This window comes from Cnephaeus nilssonii (genome assembly GCF_951640355.1).
Source record: "Cnephaeus nilssonii genome assembly, chromosome: 23".
Classification (NCBI taxonomy): Eukaryota; Metazoa; Chordata; class Mammalia; order Chiroptera; family Vespertilionidae; genus Cnephaeus; species Cnephaeus nilssonii.
The window spans coordinates 17,133,808-17,154,043 of NC_137094.1; the positions used below are offsets into that span (position 1 = coordinate 17,133,808).

A 20,236-nucleotide genomic window follows, 5' to 3' on the forward strand; every position below is an offset into this window, starting at 1 on the left:
GTCTAGGGCAGTGGTCGGCAAACTCATTAGTCAACAGAGCCAAATATCAACAGTACAACGATTGAAATTTCTTTTGAGAGCCATATTTTTTAAACTTAAACTTCTTCTAACGCCACTTCTTCAAAACAGACTCGCCCAGGCCGTGGTATTTTGTGGAAGAGCCACACTCGAGGGGCCAAAGAGCCGCATGTGGCTCGCGAGCCGCAGTTTGCCGACTACGGGTCTAGGAAAATGCTTGTTAGGCATGAATAGTAACTCCAGTACGTTTCTGAATTGTTTCATACGAGGCTGATGTTTTCCTCCTCCTCATTTCTGTTGAAGAGCTGCCCAAAATGAAAGGCTTTTATGGGCAGGAGGAGTGAGAATGGAAGCTTACGGCGGAGAGTTGGGGGAGCAGGGGTCTCTAGGGGTGACCTCCCCATGTGCGGACCAGGCTGACCAGCTACCTTTGCATTCCTGGGAGGGGCCGAAGCTGCACTTAGTTCAGGTCTTAGGTGTTAGGTCTCAGTTGGTGACGTGGGCTTAGCACATGCGACTCCGTTGTGTGCCTGCCTTCTCTTTTTTCCACCCTGCCCATAGGTACAGTTCTGTTCTTTGGAACCACTAAGTCCTTAAATGCGTGAGTGTGTTTTTCTGGAATACGTTTCGTTCCATCCTACCAATTTCATGTGCTTCTCTGACTCCAGGAGTACTAAGTGGGAGGGTCTGTTGTTGCAACACAGGACAAGGACACGTCCCTGCCACGTTCACAACCGTATCAGTGAGAGCATTACATTTTAAAGAGAAATTACACATCATTCCTCATCAGTAAACCCTGTAAAAGGGAAGGAGTGAACTCCTTCGGAACAGTATACATAATAAAGAACACCAAATCTGTAAATCCCCAATGAAACACATCCTTTCCTTTCGACACAACTCCCTTCCTCCAGTTTTAAACACCATCTCTTTTGCTCAAAAAATGGCAAGCAGGAAGATGAGGTTTCCACAGCGATTTATTGTTCATCATTTTAACAACGTTTTCATGAGGACTGTTCACATATTGAGACGTCCTCAAACACTGTCGCCAGAATGCCTGTTGCTTTTCTTTAAATAACACTGATGGACCAGTGGGAGCAATTTCCCTTCCTGGTGAAGCCTGTGCGTGTCGGTGGCACCTCCGATGAAAGTCCCATTGACAAATATTCTTGGCACCTGTCGGGTAAACAGAAGACCAGGTGTCACCCACTGTCAGCAGCAGACAGCACTGCGTGTAATAATGATGGATGCTCACGTCTGGGCACTGTTATGGGCCGGGCACGACACTAAGGAAGCTCTTTCCCAAATGACCTATTTCAATCTTTCCACACCGAGATAGTTATAGTTGTTAGCCTTATTTTGGAGGGAAATGAGGCACAGGTACTTGTCCAAGATCAAAATCAGTCATTGACAGAGCTGGGATTTAAATTTAGGACCATCTGACTCTCCAAGCCCTTCCTCCTAATCACAGTGTCATATAAAAGTCTCTAATTATTACTAACGTTTAACTTTCACAGTTCTTTACTAAATGGGAAGAGTACACAAATTTCTTCCATGCACATAAGAAGGCAAGTGGCAACATTGGATATTTTTCTGATAATGCATATTATGAAAAAAATCCACAAATTTCAAGAATCTGCCCAGCTGGTATTGCTCAGTGGCTGAGCGTTGACCTATGAACCAGGTCACGGTTTGATTCCCAGTCAGGGCACATGTCTGGATTGTAGGCCCAATCCCCACTGTAGGGCGTGCAGGAGGCAGCCCATCAATGATTCTCTCTCATCATTGATGTTTCTATCTCTCTCTCCCTCCCTCTCCCTGTCTTTCTGAAATGAATTAAAAAAAAAAAAAGAATCTACACACATAGAGCACTAAAGCACTCCTATTGAAACAGTCACCTAAGAGCTCTGGTCTGTACTGTCCAAACACACACACACACACACACACACACACACACACACAAACACACACAAACACACGCTCTTGAAGGATAAAAATAAAACGAATTCACTCCCCTCTTTCCTCTTCTATGAGTCTGGTTCCCAGATCTGCCATTTCTTTATCAATTAAGATTTTCAGAGAATGTCCTGTTTCCTAACACGAGGGTCAGCACCCACTCTGCGGGGGAAGCACCACAGAGCACGGACTCACGGTTCTCTCGCCTGTCATCTTGTCCAGCGCGTCCTGAAACTGGCTTCCGTACTCCAGCAGGTCCAGCTCCACCGCTTTGTAGGTCACGTTCATGTCCTGGAAAAGCTTCTTGGCCATGTCACAGTAGGAACAAGATGTCTTTGAGTAAATCACCACACAGTTATCAGAAATGGTTTCCTGGAATCAAACAAACAAATCATTTCAATGCCAGACGTCATCTTCTGGAAAGAAATGGTGATAACGTGGAAGGGTATGAATGTTGGGCTCTCAGGACCGATTCAGGGCTCAGACTAAGTCTCCATCACCTCCTTTCTCATCGGTGGCTTGAGGGTAATAGTATTCCTTTCCAAGGAACACTATTAGGAACAAAGGGTGCAACAGACGGGAAGTGTTGGCTCGGAGCCGTAACAGCAGAAGCCAATTCATAGACGGCAAACACCTGTGTGCGGGACACAGCACTCAACATGTGACCTTCACCCGCTCAGTGAAGCCTTCCCCCAACCCTGAGAGAGGTCCCGCCGTTCTCCACTCCACACCGAGGAGAGTGAGGCCCGGAGAAGGGAAATAACTTACTGTGGTCCCCAGCTACTCAGCGGCAGAGCCGGGATTTGAACCTAGGGTGTCTGGTTCCACAGTCCAGGCACATCCTCGCTGTTATTCTACTTCTCAGACATTCAGGATGTGTTCAGGGGTTAACTCCTCACCTGCCTCAACTGTCAGTGGTGAGGACTGATGCATGATTTCTCTTAAATGGCAGGCTTTGGCCCGGCCAGCATGGCTCAGTGGTTGAGCATTACCTATGAATCAGGAGGCCATGGTTCGATTCCCGGTCAGAGCACATGCCTGAGTTGTGGGCTCCATCCCCACTGTGGGGTGGGCAGGAGGCAGCCGATCAATGATTCTCATCATTTATATTTCTATCTCTACTCCCCCCGTTCCTCTCTAAAATCAATTAAAAAATTAAACACAAACATGGATGAAGAAAGAGATTCCAGGGTGAGCCGAAACAGAGGACAGGGCCAGACGTTGTGGAACTCTCTCCTTCCCTCAAGCCCATCCTTGCTGAACAGCTCCTGACTCTGCCCTTACTTTAAGAGGCAGCTCCTCACAGAGGTCCTGGCATTGCGGTTACGTTACAGCTGTGCGTGAAGACTGTTTTCGCCAAAGACGTGAAAGGCGGGACTGTGATGAGGGTGGCCGTGGTCAGTGGTGAGGGACAGGGAAGGAGGACAGGACTGTCTTGTCGGCTGCCAGCGAAGGAAGACATGCAGACCAGAGGGATGTCCTGAGGCGGAACTCACTGGACTTGGCTGTGCACAGCGTCCCTGCGCCCGCCTCCCACCCCACTCACCTGGATCTGACTCAGGGGAGCGGCTGCCGGCTTCCCCCACGGCGACGACGTGCTGGTCCCCATCCTAGGAGGAATTGTGAAGGTGGCGGGTCATCAGACAGAAAAGGTCACACTGCGGGTGAGATTCCCTCCACCAACAACCAAGCCCCCCCGAGTCACGCCAGGGGCCTGGAGCGCCTACTGTGTGCTGAGCAGGCAAAAGGCCAACTGCCCCAGGGGCACATGTCGCTGGAAAAACACACCCTGGGGGCCTCAATGTTACCCAGGTGATCAGCACCTTTCCAGCTCAGCACAGAAAGCTCCAGGGTTCCCAGTCCTGCAAACTGGCCAAAGCTCCCGGATGAAGCGGGTGGGAAGGGATCCCAGGCGGATGCAGGGATGCACAGCGGCCGCACAGAAGTGCCAGCTGGCAGGACGGCCAGGACCGCGGGGCGGGCCCCCTCGCCAGCCCGGTAGCCAATGGTTATGGGGAGCGGGCAGCGCAGGGAAAGCACTGTCCCCGGTGCAGCCCGAGGCGACCTGCACGGCAATGTGGCAGCCCCGACCCTCGGAGACGCGGCCACTCAGCAGGAAGCGCCCCTGGCCTCCCTGCAGCGTTAGCAAACGGACCTGCAGACGCACCAGCAAGTAACTGCAGCCCGGGACGCCCCGTGCACCATCGGGGTGTGCAGACTGACATGACGCCCCGTCCGGCTGAAATCCCCAATGGCCACCATCGGGGCAGGGAGTGTCCCAGCGGACGCGACTCCAGTGTTCGCACCCCGAGTTCCAGGACCCTTCGGGCGCTCAGGGCGCCATCCTCTCCGCACCCTTTTGGGCCCAGCTGGATGGACTCGGGGCCCAGGTGGCGCCCCGTCTCCGCGCCTCGCTGAGCCCGCCCTGCCGGCCGCGCCCCGTACCTGGAGGCCGCCCCGCCAAGCCGGCCCGCCGAGCCGCTCCCGCTCCGGGCGAGCCGCGTCCCTGCAAGGACCGAGCGGCGCCAGATCATGGTCCTACAGCAGGACCGCAGCGAACGGAGGGGACACAGGAAAACGCGACCCGGGAGAGCCCGCCTCCGCCCGCAGGCCCCGCCTCCGCACGCCCGGCCACGCCCCTGCGCGCGACACCGCCCGAGCACGCTCCGCGACGCCTCCGCCAGCTGGCCCCGCCCCGCACGCTCCGCCACGCCTCCCGCTCAAGACCCCGCCCCCGCGCGCTCGACCACGTTCCCCTTCCAAGGCCACGCCCCGCACGCTCCGCCACGCCTTCCGCTCAAGGCCACGCCCCCGCACGCTCGACCAGGTTCCCCTTCCAAGGCCACGCCCCGCACGCTCCGCCACGCCTTCCGCTCAAGGCCACGCCCCCGCACGCTCGACCAGGTTCCCCTTCCAAGGCCACGCCCCCGCACGCTCGACCAGGTTCCCCTTCCAAGGCCACGCCCCGCACGCTCCGCCACGCCTTCGCACTCCGGGCCCCGCCCCTCGGGTCTGACAGCGTCGCCGCAGGTGTGGGCGCCGCCGCCGAGGGGTCGTGGGCGCCGCCGCGAGGCTTCTCGCTCCCCCGTGGCCCCCGGGAGGCGGCCAGGAGCGCCGACGCCGGGCAAGTCCCCCCCACGTGCACGCAGCCGCCAGGTTGCCCGCCAGCCTCTCACCTGTCGGCCTCCATGTGCTGTCCAGGCCCCGCAAATGGTTCTGTGAGGGTGAGGGCCGCTCCTAAGGCTCACAGGCCGGTGGGGGCGGCGCGTGGGATGGGGGCCCACATCCCGGGGAGGCTGAGGAGGAGAGGAACGCCGGTCCCGAACAGCCCGCGTCTGGATGCTCACCTGAGGATGACAGCCGCCTCACCACTTCCTGTCAGACAGGTCTCCGTGTTGGTGACGTCACACCTGGGTGTGCCGCCTGCAGATAAGCCTGGATCCGGAACCCATGGTAGCAGTCCTGGGCCTGCTGGGCTTTCCATTCACAAGTAAAAGGAAGATGGAGAACGCTCACCCCACAGGTTTCAAAAGAAAAGTAACGCGAAGAGGAAACTTAAGGGGCCCAGAGGCGTGTTGCCATGGCTTTAAAGACAGGCCAGCGCCCCTAACGCCCAGCCCGCCGCTCAGCCACGGTGATCATGGCCCTGGCGGCGGCTGAGGGCACGGTGGGCCTTGATTTTAATGGACAGGACATGGAAATCTAAGGTCAGAGGTCCGATGGCACGCCTAAAACTCTCAGCAAGTATTGGAACCATCCAGGCCTTTTGGATCCTTCATGCGCAACTAGCTAAGTTTAAGATTCACGTTACCAAGGTAAAAAAATTAGAATTTTTGACCGTTCTCTTTCTACTTTTGCAAGTGGGCTCTGCATCATGACTTCATAAAAGGGTGGAAGTTAGCTGTAAAATTCAGTATCCCAAAAGGCGTGACGTCATTCTTCATAAATGCACAATTAACTTTAACCATTAAGGCATGCTACTTATCGTGCTGTGGGTTTGTTTTGTTTTGTTTTTATAAAATGATAGGTGTTTAGGCTGCACTGGCAGCGTGGCTCAGTGGTTGAGCATCAACTGGCCTATGAACCAGGAGGTCGGGGTTCAATTCCTGGCCAGGGCACATGCTCCGTTGTGGGCTCCATCCCCAGTGTGAGGCATGCAGGAGGCAGTGATCAATGATTCTCATCATTGAGGTTTCTATCTTCTTTTCTGAAATCAATAAAAATATACGGTATTTTTAAAAATATAGCTACTTAGGAAATTTACTGTGCTGTTTTGGTTTTGTGGTCGAATTTCACCTCATTTGCCTTAAATTGTTTTACAAGATAAAGGCCATTATGAGGTAAAACAATCATGTCATAATTTAATTTTCCTATAGTAGAGATGGCCTATGCCAGTGGTGGGCAAACTCATTAGTCAGCAGAGCCAAATATCAACAGTACAATGATTGAAATTTCTTCTGAGAGCCAAATTTTTTAAACTATATACGTAGGTACATTGTTATTAACTTAATTAGGGTCCTCCTAAGCTGGCCTTTACTAAAAACGTCCTCAGTCTGATTGAGGTACATTCGCTGAGGTCGACTCCTTCCAACTCTCCCATCCACACTCGTCTTGTGTACTTGTTTCGTCCATCTCCTTTCGTCCATCCTGTCTATATGTCCAAACCATCTCAACATACCTTTCTCAGTCCTCGACACTACATCTTCTTTCACTCCACAACGTTCCCTAAAATTAACTTAATAAACTTCAAGTTTTAAGTCTTAGTTAAACTATAGGTACGTTGAATAAAACTTGATATCATACTTAATAACAGTATTGTTTATTGATAAAGTTAAATTCCTTACAATTTACCCTAAAATATCCATAAAATTAAATCATGACAATGATTGACAAACACTAATTCAGGGGTCCTCAAACTTTTTAAACAGGGGGCCAGTTCACTGTCCCTCAGACCGTTGGAGGGCCAGACTATAGTTTAAAAAAAACTATGAACAAATTCCTATGCACACTGCACATTAACTCATTTTGAAGTAAAAAAACAAAACGGCAAAAACACCCGCATGTGGCCCGCGGGCCGTAGTTTGAGGACGCCTGCACTAATGTGAACAATGGCTTTGCATCTCCATGGAAAGTTTGGGTAAGTCAGGTTTGTATGTCGTCGTTTTTAATTTTAGGAACGATTCCAGGTTCTCATCAATAAGACGACGTCTCGATTTACTCTTGATAAGGTTCATGCTTGAAAATGATTGTTCGCATAAATACGTAGACCCGAATAAGGAAAGAACAGCAAACGCTAGTTTTTTCAGTTGATTATATGAGTCAGGAATACTATTCCAGGTGTTAAAAATCAACATATCTTCCTTTTCCAGGTCTTTCAAAGCAGACCACTTGTGCTGTGAACTAAGCTCACATTTGTTTTTCTCCAATATTTCTATATCAGCACAAAGACGTTCAAATTTCGAGCTCCACAATTCTTTGTTTTTTAAATCCAGCAATTGCATTTCAAAGTTGCCAATGTCAATATTAAAGGGAGAAAAATTTAATTCTGTTACAGTAGCATTAAGAGGTTTTTTAACAAAGGCTAACGTCGCTTTGCTGTTTCTGATTTCCTGAAACCTGTTGAGAAAAGCTTCCCTCATATTTAAAAGTGTTGTTTTGAAATAGCAAATGTCAATATCAGAATTATTTTCTTGGCGATGTTTCAATAGGCTTGGAAAGTGAATCAAAGTTTCTCTTTCAAAATCTTGAGCAAAAAGAGATAATTTGTTTTCGAATAAAATAACTTCTTCTAACATTGAAAAAATTGTGTTTCCTTTCCCCTGTAGTTTACGATTAAGCTGACTTAGATGAGACGTAACGTCTACCATGAAATAAAATTTTTGGATCCACTGATCGTTCGTTAGTTCTGGATAGTGAACACCCTTCTCAAGGAGAAATGCTTTAATTTCTGTTAATAAGGAAGCGAAACGTTTCAAAATGTTTCCTCTTGATAACCAACGTACCTTGTTATGCAGCAGAAGATCTGCATACTCACTCTCCATTTCAATTAAAAATTCTTTAAACTGGTGATGATTAAGAGCTTTAGCTATAATGGAGTTGATAATGTTAATCACCAATTCCATAACTTTGCAAATTTCTTCTGGAAATGTCTGCGCACAAAGCGCTTCTTGGTGAATGATGCAATGGTACGTAAGTATCTCGTGATTTATTTTTTCTTTCAAAATAGCAACAAACCCATTTCTTACGCTGGTCATACTTTTCGCCCCATCTGTTGAAATTGAGACAATTTTATCCAGTGGAATATGATGTTTTTCAATGCACTCAATTACAGCATTTGCTATATCTTCTCCACGTGTTTGACCTTTGAGTGGCAATAAACCCAAAAGTTCTTCTTTAGGACCTGTAGATGAAATAAATCGTACAAAAAGTGAAACTTGCGCTGTATCATTTATGTCACAAGACTCGCCAACTGCTATTGATAAAGCTGAAACCAATTGAAGATCTTCGACTTGCTGGTCAGTTATATTCAAAGACATTTTGACTGTTCTAGCTTTCACTGTTTTAGCAGACAATGGTAACTCTTTAATTTTTTTTATTATATCTGCTTTGTTCTTAAAATCCCGAAATAGCTCTTCGGATGCATTTATAAAACAACTTTTTATGTATTCACCGTCTGTATATGGTTTTCCTCTCTTAGCAATCTCTTGACTAACCACAAAACTTGCAATATTAACATTGTTGGAAGATTGCATCCAGTAATTAAATCCAGAACTTGATTTTTCTTGACTCTTCTGAAGTTCCTCAACTGCTTTCTTCCTTGCATCACCGACAGGATATTTAATACTAAATGACACGTGTTTAGTTGTAAAGTGTCTCTCCAAATTTGATTTCTTGTTATGCGCCAATTTTTCCTGACAAATAAGACAGGTCGGAAGGCCATTTAAGTTTTGAATAAACGCGAAAGTCTCGGTCCATTCAACTTTAAATTCACGGTTTTCGTCTTCCGTTTTTCTTTGCTTCTTCTTTGTAGCCATGTCAAACAGGGCACCTAAAAAAAAGTTTCATTTTATAATATTACTAGAGGCCCGGTGCACTAAATTCGTGTACGGGGGTGTGTGTCTCTCAGCCCAGCCTGCACCCTCTCCAATCTGGGACATCCCTCTCACAATCCAGGACTGCTGGCTCCCAACTGCTCGCCTGCCTGCCTTCCTGATTTTCCCTAACCGCTTCTGCCTGCCAGCCTGATCACCCCTAACTGCTCCTCTGCCAGCCTGATTGATGCCTAACTGCTCCCCTGCCAGCCAGATTGCCTCTAACTGCCCTCCCCTGCCAGCCTGGTCACCCCTAACTGCCCTCCCCTGCTGGCCTGGTCCCCCTCAACTGCCCTCCCATGCAGGCCGGGTACCCCCCAACTGCCCTCCCCTGCCGGCCTGGTCACCCCTAACTGCCCTCCCCTGCAGGCTTGATTGCCCCCAACTGCCCTCCCTTGCAGGCCTGGTTCCCCCCAACTCCTCTCCCCTGCAGGCCTGGGTTCCCCCCAACTATCTTTACCTGCAGGTCTGGTCGCCCCCAACTTCCCTGCCCTGCAGGCCTGGTCACCCCTAACTGCCCTCCCCTGCTGGCCATCTTGTGTCCACATGGGGGCAGCCACCTTGTGTGTTGGAGTGACGGTCAATTTGCATATTACTCTTTTATTAGATAGGAAAGCCACCAACACAAAATAATTACAATTCTTAAGTTGATGACAAAAATACCTGTGGGATTTGCAGCTGGTTGGAAAAATACAGGTAACTTTATGCTTCGAGTAGGTACTTTTGTCACCCCCGCGCGATTTGCGGACGCGACTAGCACTAACCACTGCACAATGAGACTGCTGACTGACTGGCTCGCTCAACTCGTGCATGAATTGCGCGCACGCCTTCCCCGCGCTGCGTCTCCCGTCGCCCGCCCGCCCGACACCCCCACTTCTTCTAACGCCACTTATTCAAAATAGACTCACCCAGGCCGAAAACCGACTTCTGCGACTTTCAATCGCACTGTACATGCGCGCCTGCAGGTGGAATTTGGGGGAAGAGCCACACTCAAGGAGCCCAAGAACCACACGTGGCTCGCGAGCCGTGGTTTGCTGACCACTGGGCTATGCAATAGGACCTTCCAGGAATCACCCCATCAAACCTAAACTCATGTACACCAGAGAGGGCCTTGTTATGATAATAGAAGACTTCCACCGCCCAGTCAATTCCAAGGGTTTTAGGAGCTCAGTGCCAGGAACCAAACCAGAAGGCAAAACCGTGTGGGGGCGGAAGAGGGGTCGCAGAGCGGGAGAGGGGACATGAGATACTGTTCTGCGCGTGCGCTGGACATTGACTTCCCCATATGTACGTCGTACGTGCGCGCCCGCGCTCCCCGTACGTGCGCGCCCGCGCTCCGCGTATGTGCGTCATACGTGCGCGCCGGCGTCCCCAGCGCCGCGAATTTCGCGCTGGGAGTCCGCACCTTGCGGAGCGGAAGGCTGGGCGGGGCGTGTTGCTTGGCGACGGGCACGCCCCCCTGGCGGCGGCGGCGGAGCGGCGTGGCGTGGCGCTGGGGGCACGCAGTCAGGCGTTCTCCGCGGGCAGCCGGGGGCGGGGCCTCGCTTCCTAGCGCGGGGTCCTCGGCGGCCTGGGCGGCTCCTGCCCCTTTTACTGGCGACGGCGAGCGCGGCGGCCTCAGTGGGTGCGCGGCGGCGGCGGCGGCGGCGGCGACGAGGAGGAAGGCGGGGGAGCGGCAGTCGGACGAGGCGGCGGGCGCGGCCGGAGGCGGGCGAGGCGCGGGCGGCGGCGGCGCGCGGGGCCGGCAGCGGCGGCGGCGGCGGCGGCGGAGGGGCGGAAGATGGCGGACGTGCTGAGCGTCCTGCGACAGTACAACATCCAGAAGAAGGAGATCGTGGTGAAGGGGGACGAAGTCATCTTCGGCGAGTTCTCCTGGCCCAAGAACGTGAAGACCAACTACGTGGTGTGGGGGTACGTCTGCTGGGGGCGGGGGGAGCCGGGCAGAGCCGGGCCCCTGGGTGCCGGCCCCTCCCCCCGGGCCCCTGGGGGTGCGGACTCGGGGGGCTGCGGGCGGGCGGGCGGCGGGTGGGAAAAGTTTCTCCGCGGCCCAAGTTGCACTTTTCCCGGGGGGCGGGGGAGCCGGGGGGCGCCGTGCACCCCTGGAGGTGCCCGGGCAGCGCGTCCCTGCCCCGTCCCCCCCGAAGCTACCTGCCCGGAGCGCCGGCGGGGCGCGGGGGTGCTGCGGGGGGCGCCCCCGGGACGCCCCTTGTCTGTTCCTGAGACTTGGGTTCCCTCGCTCCGGGTCGCGAGTGGTGTCCGCCGCCCCTCGCGGCGCCCGGCCGGGCTCCTGCGCTTTCGGGGTTCCCTGGAGCGAGGAGGAGCGAGGGGCCGGCCCTGGGGTCGGGACCTGGTCCCCTTGGGCGGGTCCCGCAGGGGGTGCGGCCGCAGGTGAAGGCTGGGGCTCCCGAAGGGAAGGGAGGGTGCGGGGAGCTCCAGGTCCGAGGTGGACGGGGGTGGGGGGGTGTGTGATGTCGGGAAGAGAGACCTGTTTGGGGGTGAGGGGTGGGGGTGGGGGCGTCGATCCACGTGGGGCGCCCTGAGTTGAAGCCGTGCAGAGAGTACGGAGCCCCCGGTCTGGCGGCCGCCTGGGCCTTTTCGGGGTGTCTCTCTCCCTCTCCCTCTCTCTCTCTCTCTCTCTCCCGTTGGTGGTGCTTTCATTTGGGGTCGGAGGGACCCGTGGCCGGGACGTCCCTGCCCGTCGGGTTTGGTTGGGTGCGAGCCGTGGGTTTTGGGGAGTCGCTGAGCAGCCAGGGGGGGAGGGAGGGAGGGGATGGCGGGTGTGGGTTGGTTTTGAGTTTTTTCGCTTTTTTGGTCTCCGGGGCTTTGTGACATGGGGATGAAGTGGCATTCTTCTGATTTTCCTCTGTGTGTGTGTCGTTAGAAGGCTTTGCAGGGATAACTACATTGGCTTGAAGTTTTAACTGTTTGTTTTTTTTTTGTTTGTTTGTTTTAATAGTTAAAGAGTCCTCGGGTTCAGTCTGAGAAATAGGGAAATTCTTAGGGCCCTGGTGCCCGGCTGGAAGGAGGCTGGCTGGATGGGTCACCCAGATCTTGGGGGGTCAGGAGCGGCTTCATGACTTAGGTTTGGCCGGTAGACATGCAGGTTTTTTCTAGAGTGAATGAATGAATGAATGAACGCATGGGCACGCTGGGAAGAGTGGGTAGGAATTCTGAGGGGGCACCGCTGGGTGGGGTGCGTCTCTCAGGACCAAGGAACTGGCTGCCTAACAGGCTGAGAGCCGGAGAGCAGATGTTTGGACAGCAGCGCGGCGGGGAGTGGAAAGGGGGTGCGTGGAAGAGCGGCCTTCAGGCTTTCCCGGCAGCGACTCCCCCCATAAGCGTCTTTGCACTGACTGTCCCCCTCCACGTGCCCGTGTGAACATGTGCCTCTCCGTAGCGTTTCTTACCCTTGTTGCAGGCGGTGTGTTCGGTGACTTTGTTTTTGTCCCATGAACAAGCCTTTGTTGTTACCCATATGTTAGATTGCACAGCGCGGTAATGGACAGTGACGTGCGGTTTGAAATAGTCCCCCTTAGAGGAGACGTGGGGATAAAGGCTAGAAAATGGGGTTTGGGCGTGTTCAGATGAATTCAAATCCTCAGGTGTTTCTGCGGGGGGGGGGGGGGGGGGGCAGTGTTGTAGGGCGGCTGGGAGGGATGGCTGATGTTGGCGTTGTTCCATCACAGGGAGAATTCCTTGTGCTTTTACATCATCGCTTTAGTCTGAGGGCTGTCATAAGGATTATACCTCCGGAGCTCATCGCTGTGTTTACTGTAAGAATGTTGCTTAGGAGACAGAGAGTCAGTTTCTTGAAAGTTTGGCACCTGGTCATAGGGTGCTGCTTTCTAATCAGTTTCATTCATTCTCAGTGGGTCCTCTTCAATGTGTTACTGATTAGTTTCTCCCTCGGCAAAGCCCAGAACCTAATGTGGGCCACATTCTGAAAAAGGCATGGTGCCTGAGGGTACAAAGATGTGTGCTTTCCTGACTTCCTGCTCTTTGTCGTTGTCTGCCTTTGTGTTCCTTTTGCCCAAATGACAGCGCCACTTCCTAGATCTCACACTCGGTGTTCTCCTTAGCCACGTTAGGTCCATTGTTGGAGAGCAAACGGGTATGGGCAGTTCATGCGCAGAATTGAACTAGAATTGTGAGTGAAACGCTTGCCGTCATCATTTCAGGACCGGAAAGGAAGGCCAGCCCAGGGAGTACTACACATTGGATTCGATCTTATTTCTCCTCAACAATGTGCACCTTTCGCACCCTGTGTATGTCCGACGTGCAGCCGTAAGTATAACTCACTTTAAAGCATTTTTAGTTAATTGATGGCAGCTATCATCTGGCATGGATAACTTCCTTCCCGGCTTTCAGATCCGCAGGATGAAAGGCTCCTAGCGTGTCCCAATCACACCATTGTGATTATTGTCGATTTTTTCACATGTAAAGGGGGGGGTGGTGGTTACGACAACAGAAGTTTTGAGGTCATTTGTAGGGATGTTTTAAAAAACTTGTCTGTGGAAGAAACCTGGTATTCAGAACTCGAGTTTAATCGCTAGAAAACGTTTTTGACATCAGAAAGGATTAAGAATAGCAGACAACTTTTAAAACTAAATGTTTAATCAAAATTTTCACACTTTATTGATAAATTAATTAGTTTTCAGTTTTGCCTGATTTCTGCATTTCAGTGTTTGAACACCACTTTTCTGAACAAGAAATACATACCTAGTGTCAGTTTTTAAAAAATGTATTATATTAATTCCAGAGAGGAAGCGAGAGGGAGAGAGAGAGAGAAACATTAATGATAAGAGAGAATCATTGATTGGCTGCCTCCTAATGGCTCCACACTGGGGATCGAGCCTGCAACCTGGGCATGTGCCTTGACCGGGAATCAAACCTGGGACCCTTCAGTCAGCAGGCCGACGCTCTATCCCAGGCGTCCTCAAACTACGGCCCGCGGGCCACATGCGGGTGTTTTTGCCGTTTTGTTTTTTTACTTCAAAATAAGATATGTGCAGTGTGCATAGGAATTTGTTCATAGGTTTTTTTTTAACCTATAGTCTGGCCCTCCAACGGTCTGAGGGACAGTGAACTGGCCCCCTGTTTAAAAAGTTTGAGGACCCCTGCTCTATCCACTGAGCCAAACCACCCAGGGCATGACATTTGTCTTTACCAAGTTTCTTATCATGGTTACTGATTTGATTTCTAACAAATGTTTGATTTCAGACTGAAAACATTCCTGTGGTTAGAAGACCCGACCGGAAAGATCTGCTTGGCTATCTCAACGGTGAAGCCTGTGAGTACTTTTTCAATGGCTGTCACTCTTGGGCAGACAGTTCTTTTCCCTCTGGAATGAGAAGCAGCGAAACCCCGACCTGCCTGCACTATGTGCGTCGGCTCTCCTTTCCCTCCCGTGACGGCGAGTGCGTGGTCTCGGCTCCCGCGGCCAGGCACCCCTGGGAATGGGCTCCGTCACCTCGCGCACGCTCACAGGCTTTGCCTTTGGAAATCCTGTTTTTAAAAATTCTCCTTTTATTTATTTTTCTTTGTTAATCCTCAGCCAAAGATATTTTTCCATTGATTCTTAGAGAGAGTGGAAGGGAGGGGGAGAGACAGAGAGAGACATCCATGTGAAAGAGACACATCAATTGGTTACCTCCTGCACACGCTCCAACCAGAGATTGAGCCTGCAACTGAGGTTCGTGCCCTTGACTGGAATCAAACCCGTGTCCCTTCCGTCAGCAGCTGACGCTGTATCCACTGAGCCAAACCATCCAAGAATTTCAAAATTCTTGCTTTCCTCTTGTATCATCCGTTTTCTCTGCATCGTTCCGTTCAGAATACAGACAGTAAGGGCTCATGTGAAAATGCATTTCGACCCCTGCATTCCCACTATCTGCTGCTCCACTGGCCTGACCCTTTGGCCGCAGAAACCTTTGCAGGCATTGGGTGGTGTCCCTGCTGCTGCTGCTTTACCTCTGCTTCTCTCGGAGGCCACTCCCGCCCGGCTTTCTCCCTCGCCACCCGCTAAAGCCCTCCTGTGAGGTCAGCACTGACCTCAGGGCGGCCAGGCCTGGCCTCTCGCCCACAGCCACTCGCCTCTCAGCAGCGCCTGATCCTGTTGCTCTCGCTCTCCGAGAGCCTGTCCTCCTCGGCATCGGGGCACTTCTGGTGTCTTTCTGCTCACCGTCCGCCTCTCATTTTGTTTTGCACATTTTCTTCCCTCAATGTGAGGGGGCCACTCTCAGCCCCTTCCCTCCGAGATTTCTGGAAAAAAAATTGTTTTTCTTGGTTTCAGAGAGGAAGAGAGAGGGAGAGAGAGGGGGGGAGAGAGAGAAACATCAGCGATGAGATAGCATCATGGATCAGCTGCCTCCTGCACGGCCCCTACTGGGGATCGAGCCCATAGCCCGGGCATGTGCCCTTGACCGGAATCAAACCCAGGACCCTTCAGTCCACAGGCCGACGCTCTATCCACTGCGCCACACCAGCCAGGGCTGGGCATCTGGAATTGAACGTATCCAGAAATGCAGTGCCGAACCCTCCTCCCGTCTCCTGGAAACAGAACTCATACCGCACCCTCACTCTCAGGGTCCCACTCGGGAAAGGGTTGCCTGTTCGTGTAGATGCTCATCCATTCCATCCTGACAGTCTGGCAGCCTCTGGCTGGCCTCCTCCCACCCTGTCCACGCTTTCTCTTCAGACCTCGGCATGGCCCTCCCACGGGTCCCCACACTTTGTTTTCTTCCTTCCTTCCCCCCGCCTGCTGTCAGTGCCCTGTTTTCGTCACTCACCTGCTCAAGGCCATCCTGTGGTTTCCCTTCACACTTACCCTGCCCCACAGCAACTTGCTTCCGCCTGAGTCTCTAACCTCACCTTCCTCCAGTCTTCCCCGCTCAGGGCGGTCCAGGCTTACCGGCTCTGTTGCTGTTCTCACCGGAGAGCCTTCGCAGTCGCCGTCTCTCTGTGTTCAGTTCTGGGTCTCAGCTGTGACATGGCTCCCTTTCTCCCACTCCGTTCCGATCTGTGGTGGTCTGTCAGGGACCACTTCCCCGATTACACTAAAATAGAACACTGCTTTCCCTCACCCCCTCGTCCGTGTGCGTTCCTTCCTGACTGACTTTTCATCAAATCCCTGAGGTTGGCCTGAATTATGCATTGATTTGTTCACTTAGAGATGGTCTGTCTCGCCCACGAGAGGGTAGACTCTGGGGGCAGGCAGTTAATACCGAGCTGTAGAACAGTGCTTAGTCGTGGGTGCTTACCTGGATAAGTGCATCGTTTCCATTTGCATCTTGCAGAGCATGAATACAGCGACGCGGAAATGTTTGCTCTTGCCTTTCCCGGGGCGTGGTGCATTCTTGGAGTCCTTACTCGGTGTCTTGTAACCTGTTCTCCACGGCTTTCACAGGAGCTTGCCTCGCACAGTCCCGCGCGTCATGGAGAGAGCATCATCAAGAGCATGGCCTCCTGCACTGCCCGCACGGAGCGCAGCCGGCTCTCCCGGGGCTTGGCCTTAGGTGCTGCGCGGGCTGCTGTCGGGAACAGGCTCGCTTGGGGACAGTGCTTTAGAGCAAAGGTGTTTTTCTCCACAACAGAACGGCCCTTGATCCATCCTCATTTCCTGTAGTTTCTGTGGGAGAGATCATTTTGGTCTTCAAGCATATTGCTTTGCTAATAATAATAATAAAAAAAAGTCTAGTTTAGTGGTTTAATGAAAAGTTGACCAGATCTTAAGACATTCCATGTTCTCAGAGAGGAAGACATAACAGCTGAAAGATACCAGTTCTTAACATATTTACATATTTAACGTGATCCCAATAAAAATCCGGAGGGGTGGGTGGAACCAGCAAAGATGATTCTAAAATTCACTTGGTAAAATAAATGTCACAACAATTTGAAAAAAGGCAATAAGAAAATACTAGCCGTTCTAGAGTTTAGAACTTACAATAAAGCCCTAATAATTTAAAACATGTGAAAGAATAAGCTGATAGAACAACTTCTTTGTTAGATGTTAAGGTGTGTGAGTTCAATGTGATTAAAAAGACATTTCCAATTAGTGGTGAAAGGTGGGATTATTCAGTTAGTAGGTTGGTAAAAAGTATAAATTGTGGCATTATACGAAAATGGCAAACTGGGAAAAGGTATTTCAACTCAAAGTAAAAGGGCCAGTCTCACTGATAATATGAAGTGGTCTTAAAACATAACCCCAGTGCATTATATTCCCACAGTTCACAGAAAGGGAAATAAAATAATGTGAAAAATGCTTCATCTCACTCATAATAATAGAATTGCAAACTTAAACTATACAGAGAAGCATTTTTTTAATCAATTAAAATCTGGAAGCTTCATAATACACTCTGAAGCTGTGAGGAAACATATATTTCAATACAATGTTGGTTGTAGTGTGAATTGATACAGCCCCAGTGAAGAAATTTTGCAGTAATCTATCATTCCAAAGCGACACAGAAATCCTGCATCTGGGGCTTTATCTGGAGCTATATTTGGAAATGGATGAAGCAGTGTATTTATAAAGTTTTCATTGTGACCTTGCTTGTAGTGGCAAAAGACGAAATTGAACTGCCCATTAATAGGGAACTTGAAATTACAATCAATCCATACAGTAGAACACTGTGTAGCTATAAAAAGTTTAAAAAAACGCTCCACATAAAGGAAGGCTCAGAACAATGTGTAGTATGCTATCATTTGTGTAAAAACCGAAAAATAAAAGGGTGATTGTGTATTTCTTGTATCTACAGAAGGAACTGTGGAAAGCTGCATGGGAGATTAGTGGTAGTCACATGGGGGGTGGGGACTAGGTGAAGGGACAGGTACACCCCTGGGTTACCCTTCCGTTATTTTGAACCATTCAAAATCAAATGGTTTGTTTAAAATAACTTTTCTACCAATTATGAGTAAACATTGCATTACAGAGTGAATGCTAACTTAACAAATAACGCTTCTCTCGTATATGTACATATGTGTACTTACTAATGATTAACTGCTTCCGTGTGCACGTGATACTGGAGTGTGTTCTTTGAAGTGACCAGTTGATTTTAGTCAGATTATATCAATAATTTGTAAGTTAAATTGTTAAACATAGTTTGTCCTACTAATAGACTTTCTAATACAAATTAATCTTTTTTTAAAAAAATACGTTTTTATTGATTTTGGAGAGGAAGGGAGAGGGGGAGGAGAGAGAAACATCAGTGATGAGAGAGAATCACCGATCGGCTGCCTTCTGCACACTCCCTACTGGGGATCGAGCCTGCAACCTGGGCATGTGCCCTTGACCAGAATTGAACCCAGGACCCTTCAGTCCACAGGCCATGCTCTATTCACGAGCCAAACCAGCCGGGACATAAATAATTCTTTTATAATGAAAAGCACTTACAGCCCTGGCCATTGTGGCCCGATTGGAATGTTGTCTTGTTCACCAAAAGGTGGCAGGTTCACTTTCCAGTCAGGGTGCATGCCAGAGGCAACCGATCTATGTTTTTCTCTCTCTCTCTCTCTCTCTCTCTCTCTCTCTCTCTCTCTCTCTCTCTCTCTCTCTCTTTCTCTACTCCTCCTCCTCCTCCTCCTTGCATCCCTCTAAGATTATTAAAATGCATTTACAATGCTGCTTTAAAACTTATTTTTTACTTAGGAAAATCATTGTATCTAAAGTAATATAACAAAAAAAACCTCCTTGAGCTTTTCATTTGTAATAACATCCACTATATATGTTCAAATATTGACCTCACACGAATCTTTTTAAATCTTCAGCAACGTCGGCAAGTATAGACCGAAGTGCCCCTCTAGAAATAGGTCTTCAGCGATCTACTCAAGGTATGTCTTGTTGACTGTTTACCTTGAATTTTTAAGAGCCTATTCCCAAACTATACATTTATTGCTTTTTTCCCTTACAGTCAAACGAGCTGCAGATGAAGTGTTAGCAGAAGCAAAGAAACCACGGATTGAGGTAACAGAGTCTCATTGTAAAGTGGTTCATGTTGTTAAAGAAATTGGGATTGTGGAGCAGTAAGAAAGCTTGGCTCAGAGTATCCTAGGAGCTTGTTTTCTGGAAAAATTGTAGACTGAGGCTACGTGATGGACCAATGAGTTTATATTCCTTATTCATGAAAGAGTTGGAATAGATCAGGGGTCGGCAAACTTTTTTTATGAAGAGTCAGATAGTAAATATTTTAGCTTTTTTTGGGTCATTTAGTCTTTGTTCACCCACTCCACTATGTTCTAATACAATTTTACAAAACAGATGGAGGGCCACATTGAGCCTTTGGGTTGGAGTTTGCCTAACCCTGGATAAGGTGGTGTGGCAATTTGCTTCACTCTTACGAGCTGTGACTATGAAGTGCTTATTACAGTTATTTCTTGAAATATCGACACTTCAGGTTCGCATGTACAGCCACTAAGTGGACGGTTAATATCGGTAAATAAGGTAGCTCTTCGCCTGCAGCAGAAGTCACCTAGGGAAGGTGGTTACCTTTGGAATGAGCAGTTGTTGACAGCTAGTGTGTACTGCTTATGACTAGGAATTTTATGATACTATTTACTTACATTTGTCACAAGCTCCAGATCAGTCACATATAAGTCCCACTGAAATGGAGGATTGTACAGCAGGGCCACACTGAAGGTCTGGAAAGTGACTAAGCTGGTCGTATCTCAGTGAAAAATACAGGAACGACACCGTAGTCACCACCAGTGTCAGCATCAGGAACCCGGTATTTTATTTCCCACTTGCCAAGGGGTTGTACCTTTTGCCAGCTATAGGAATAGCAAAGCATCTGTGGTTAAGGATAAGAAAGGTATCTTAACGGGATAGGGTTGGTTGGTAAGTAAAAACAAAGTGATGGGCAGTATTTGATGGTAAAGCAATGTAATTTCAATTAGCGTCCTCTGAGACATGGGTCTGCATTTCAGGAGCGATCACAGTGGTCACTAGCTCCTTGTTCTGACTCTGTGGTGGGTGGTGTCCTCTGTACTTTACGTATATTAACTCCTGTAATCCTCCCGCCCCGCAAGCTCCTGCAATTGGCAGGACTGTGCGTGTCATCGGTGAGCAAGCCGGCTCGGAGAGAGGAAGCGACTCGTGAGGGCACAGAACAGGGACTAGCGCCCAGGTGGGCTGCCTGCTGGCCATTCCTCTGTTGGGTACAGGTTTTGTGGCACGAAAACTG

At 50.2% G+C, this 20,236-nt stretch overlaps 2 protein-coding genes across 3 annotated transcripts in view; one reads left to right on the forward strand and one right to left on the reverse strand.

Annotated features, from left to right (window-relative positions):
• Positions 1-980: 980 nt before the first annotated feature.
• On the reverse strand, positions 981-10,237 carry GLRX2 (glutaredoxin 2). 2 transcript variants are annotated; one of them, XM_079763503.1, is made up of 5 exons: positions 9,971-10,237; positions 5,148-9,019; positions 3,518-3,581; positions 2,167-2,343; positions 981-1,191 (listed from the first exon to the last, which is right to left on the reverse strand). In XM_079763503.1, exons 2-5 carry the CDS (start codon positions 5,159-5,161, stop codon positions 1,051-1,053), a joined length of 396 nt encoding a protein of 131 aa, XP_079619629.1. In that variant the 5' UTR covers positions 5,162-9,019; positions 9,971-10,237; the 3' UTR covers positions 981-1,050. The 2 variants fall into 2 exon arrangements, with proteins under 2 accessions (XP_079619629.1, XP_079619628.1); XM_079763502.1 differs by lacking the exons at positions 5,148-9,019; positions 9,971-10,237 and adding an exon at positions 4,417-4,600.
• A 524-nt stretch (positions 10,238-10,761) lies between these two features.
• Positions 10,762-20,236, forward strand: part of CDC73 (cell division cycle 73) — a 65,725-nt gene continuing 56,250 nt past the window's right edge. The window contains exons 1-5 of the mRNA XM_079763497.1: positions 10,762-10,973; positions 13,241-13,346; positions 14,283-14,352; positions 18,825-18,887; positions 18,968-19,020. Of these exons, the coding sequence (XP_079619623.1) occupies positions 10,843-10,973; positions 13,241-13,346; positions 14,283-14,352; positions 18,825-18,887; positions 18,968-19,020 (423 nt within the window). The 5' untranslated portion in view covers positions 10,762-10,842. The remainder of the gene's footprint in view (positions 10,974-13,240; positions 13,347-14,282; positions 14,353-18,824; positions 18,888-18,967; positions 19,021-20,236) is intronic.

Bases quoted from the DNA above. Each gene is read 5' to 3' on its own strand.
- GLRX2 (XM_079763502.1), bottom strand. From the start codon at position 4,505: ATGATCTGGCGCCGCTCGGTCCTTGCAGGGACGCGGCTCGCCCGGAGC. The intron at 2,344-3,517 runs GTGAGTGGGGTG...GTTTGATTCCAG, and splicing joins CTCCCCTGAGTCAGATCCAG to GAAACCATTTCTGATAACTG. The intron at 1,192-2,166 runs GTGAGTCCGTGC...TTTACCCGACAG, and splicing joins AGATGACAGGCGAGAGAACC to GTGCCAAGAATATTTGTCAA.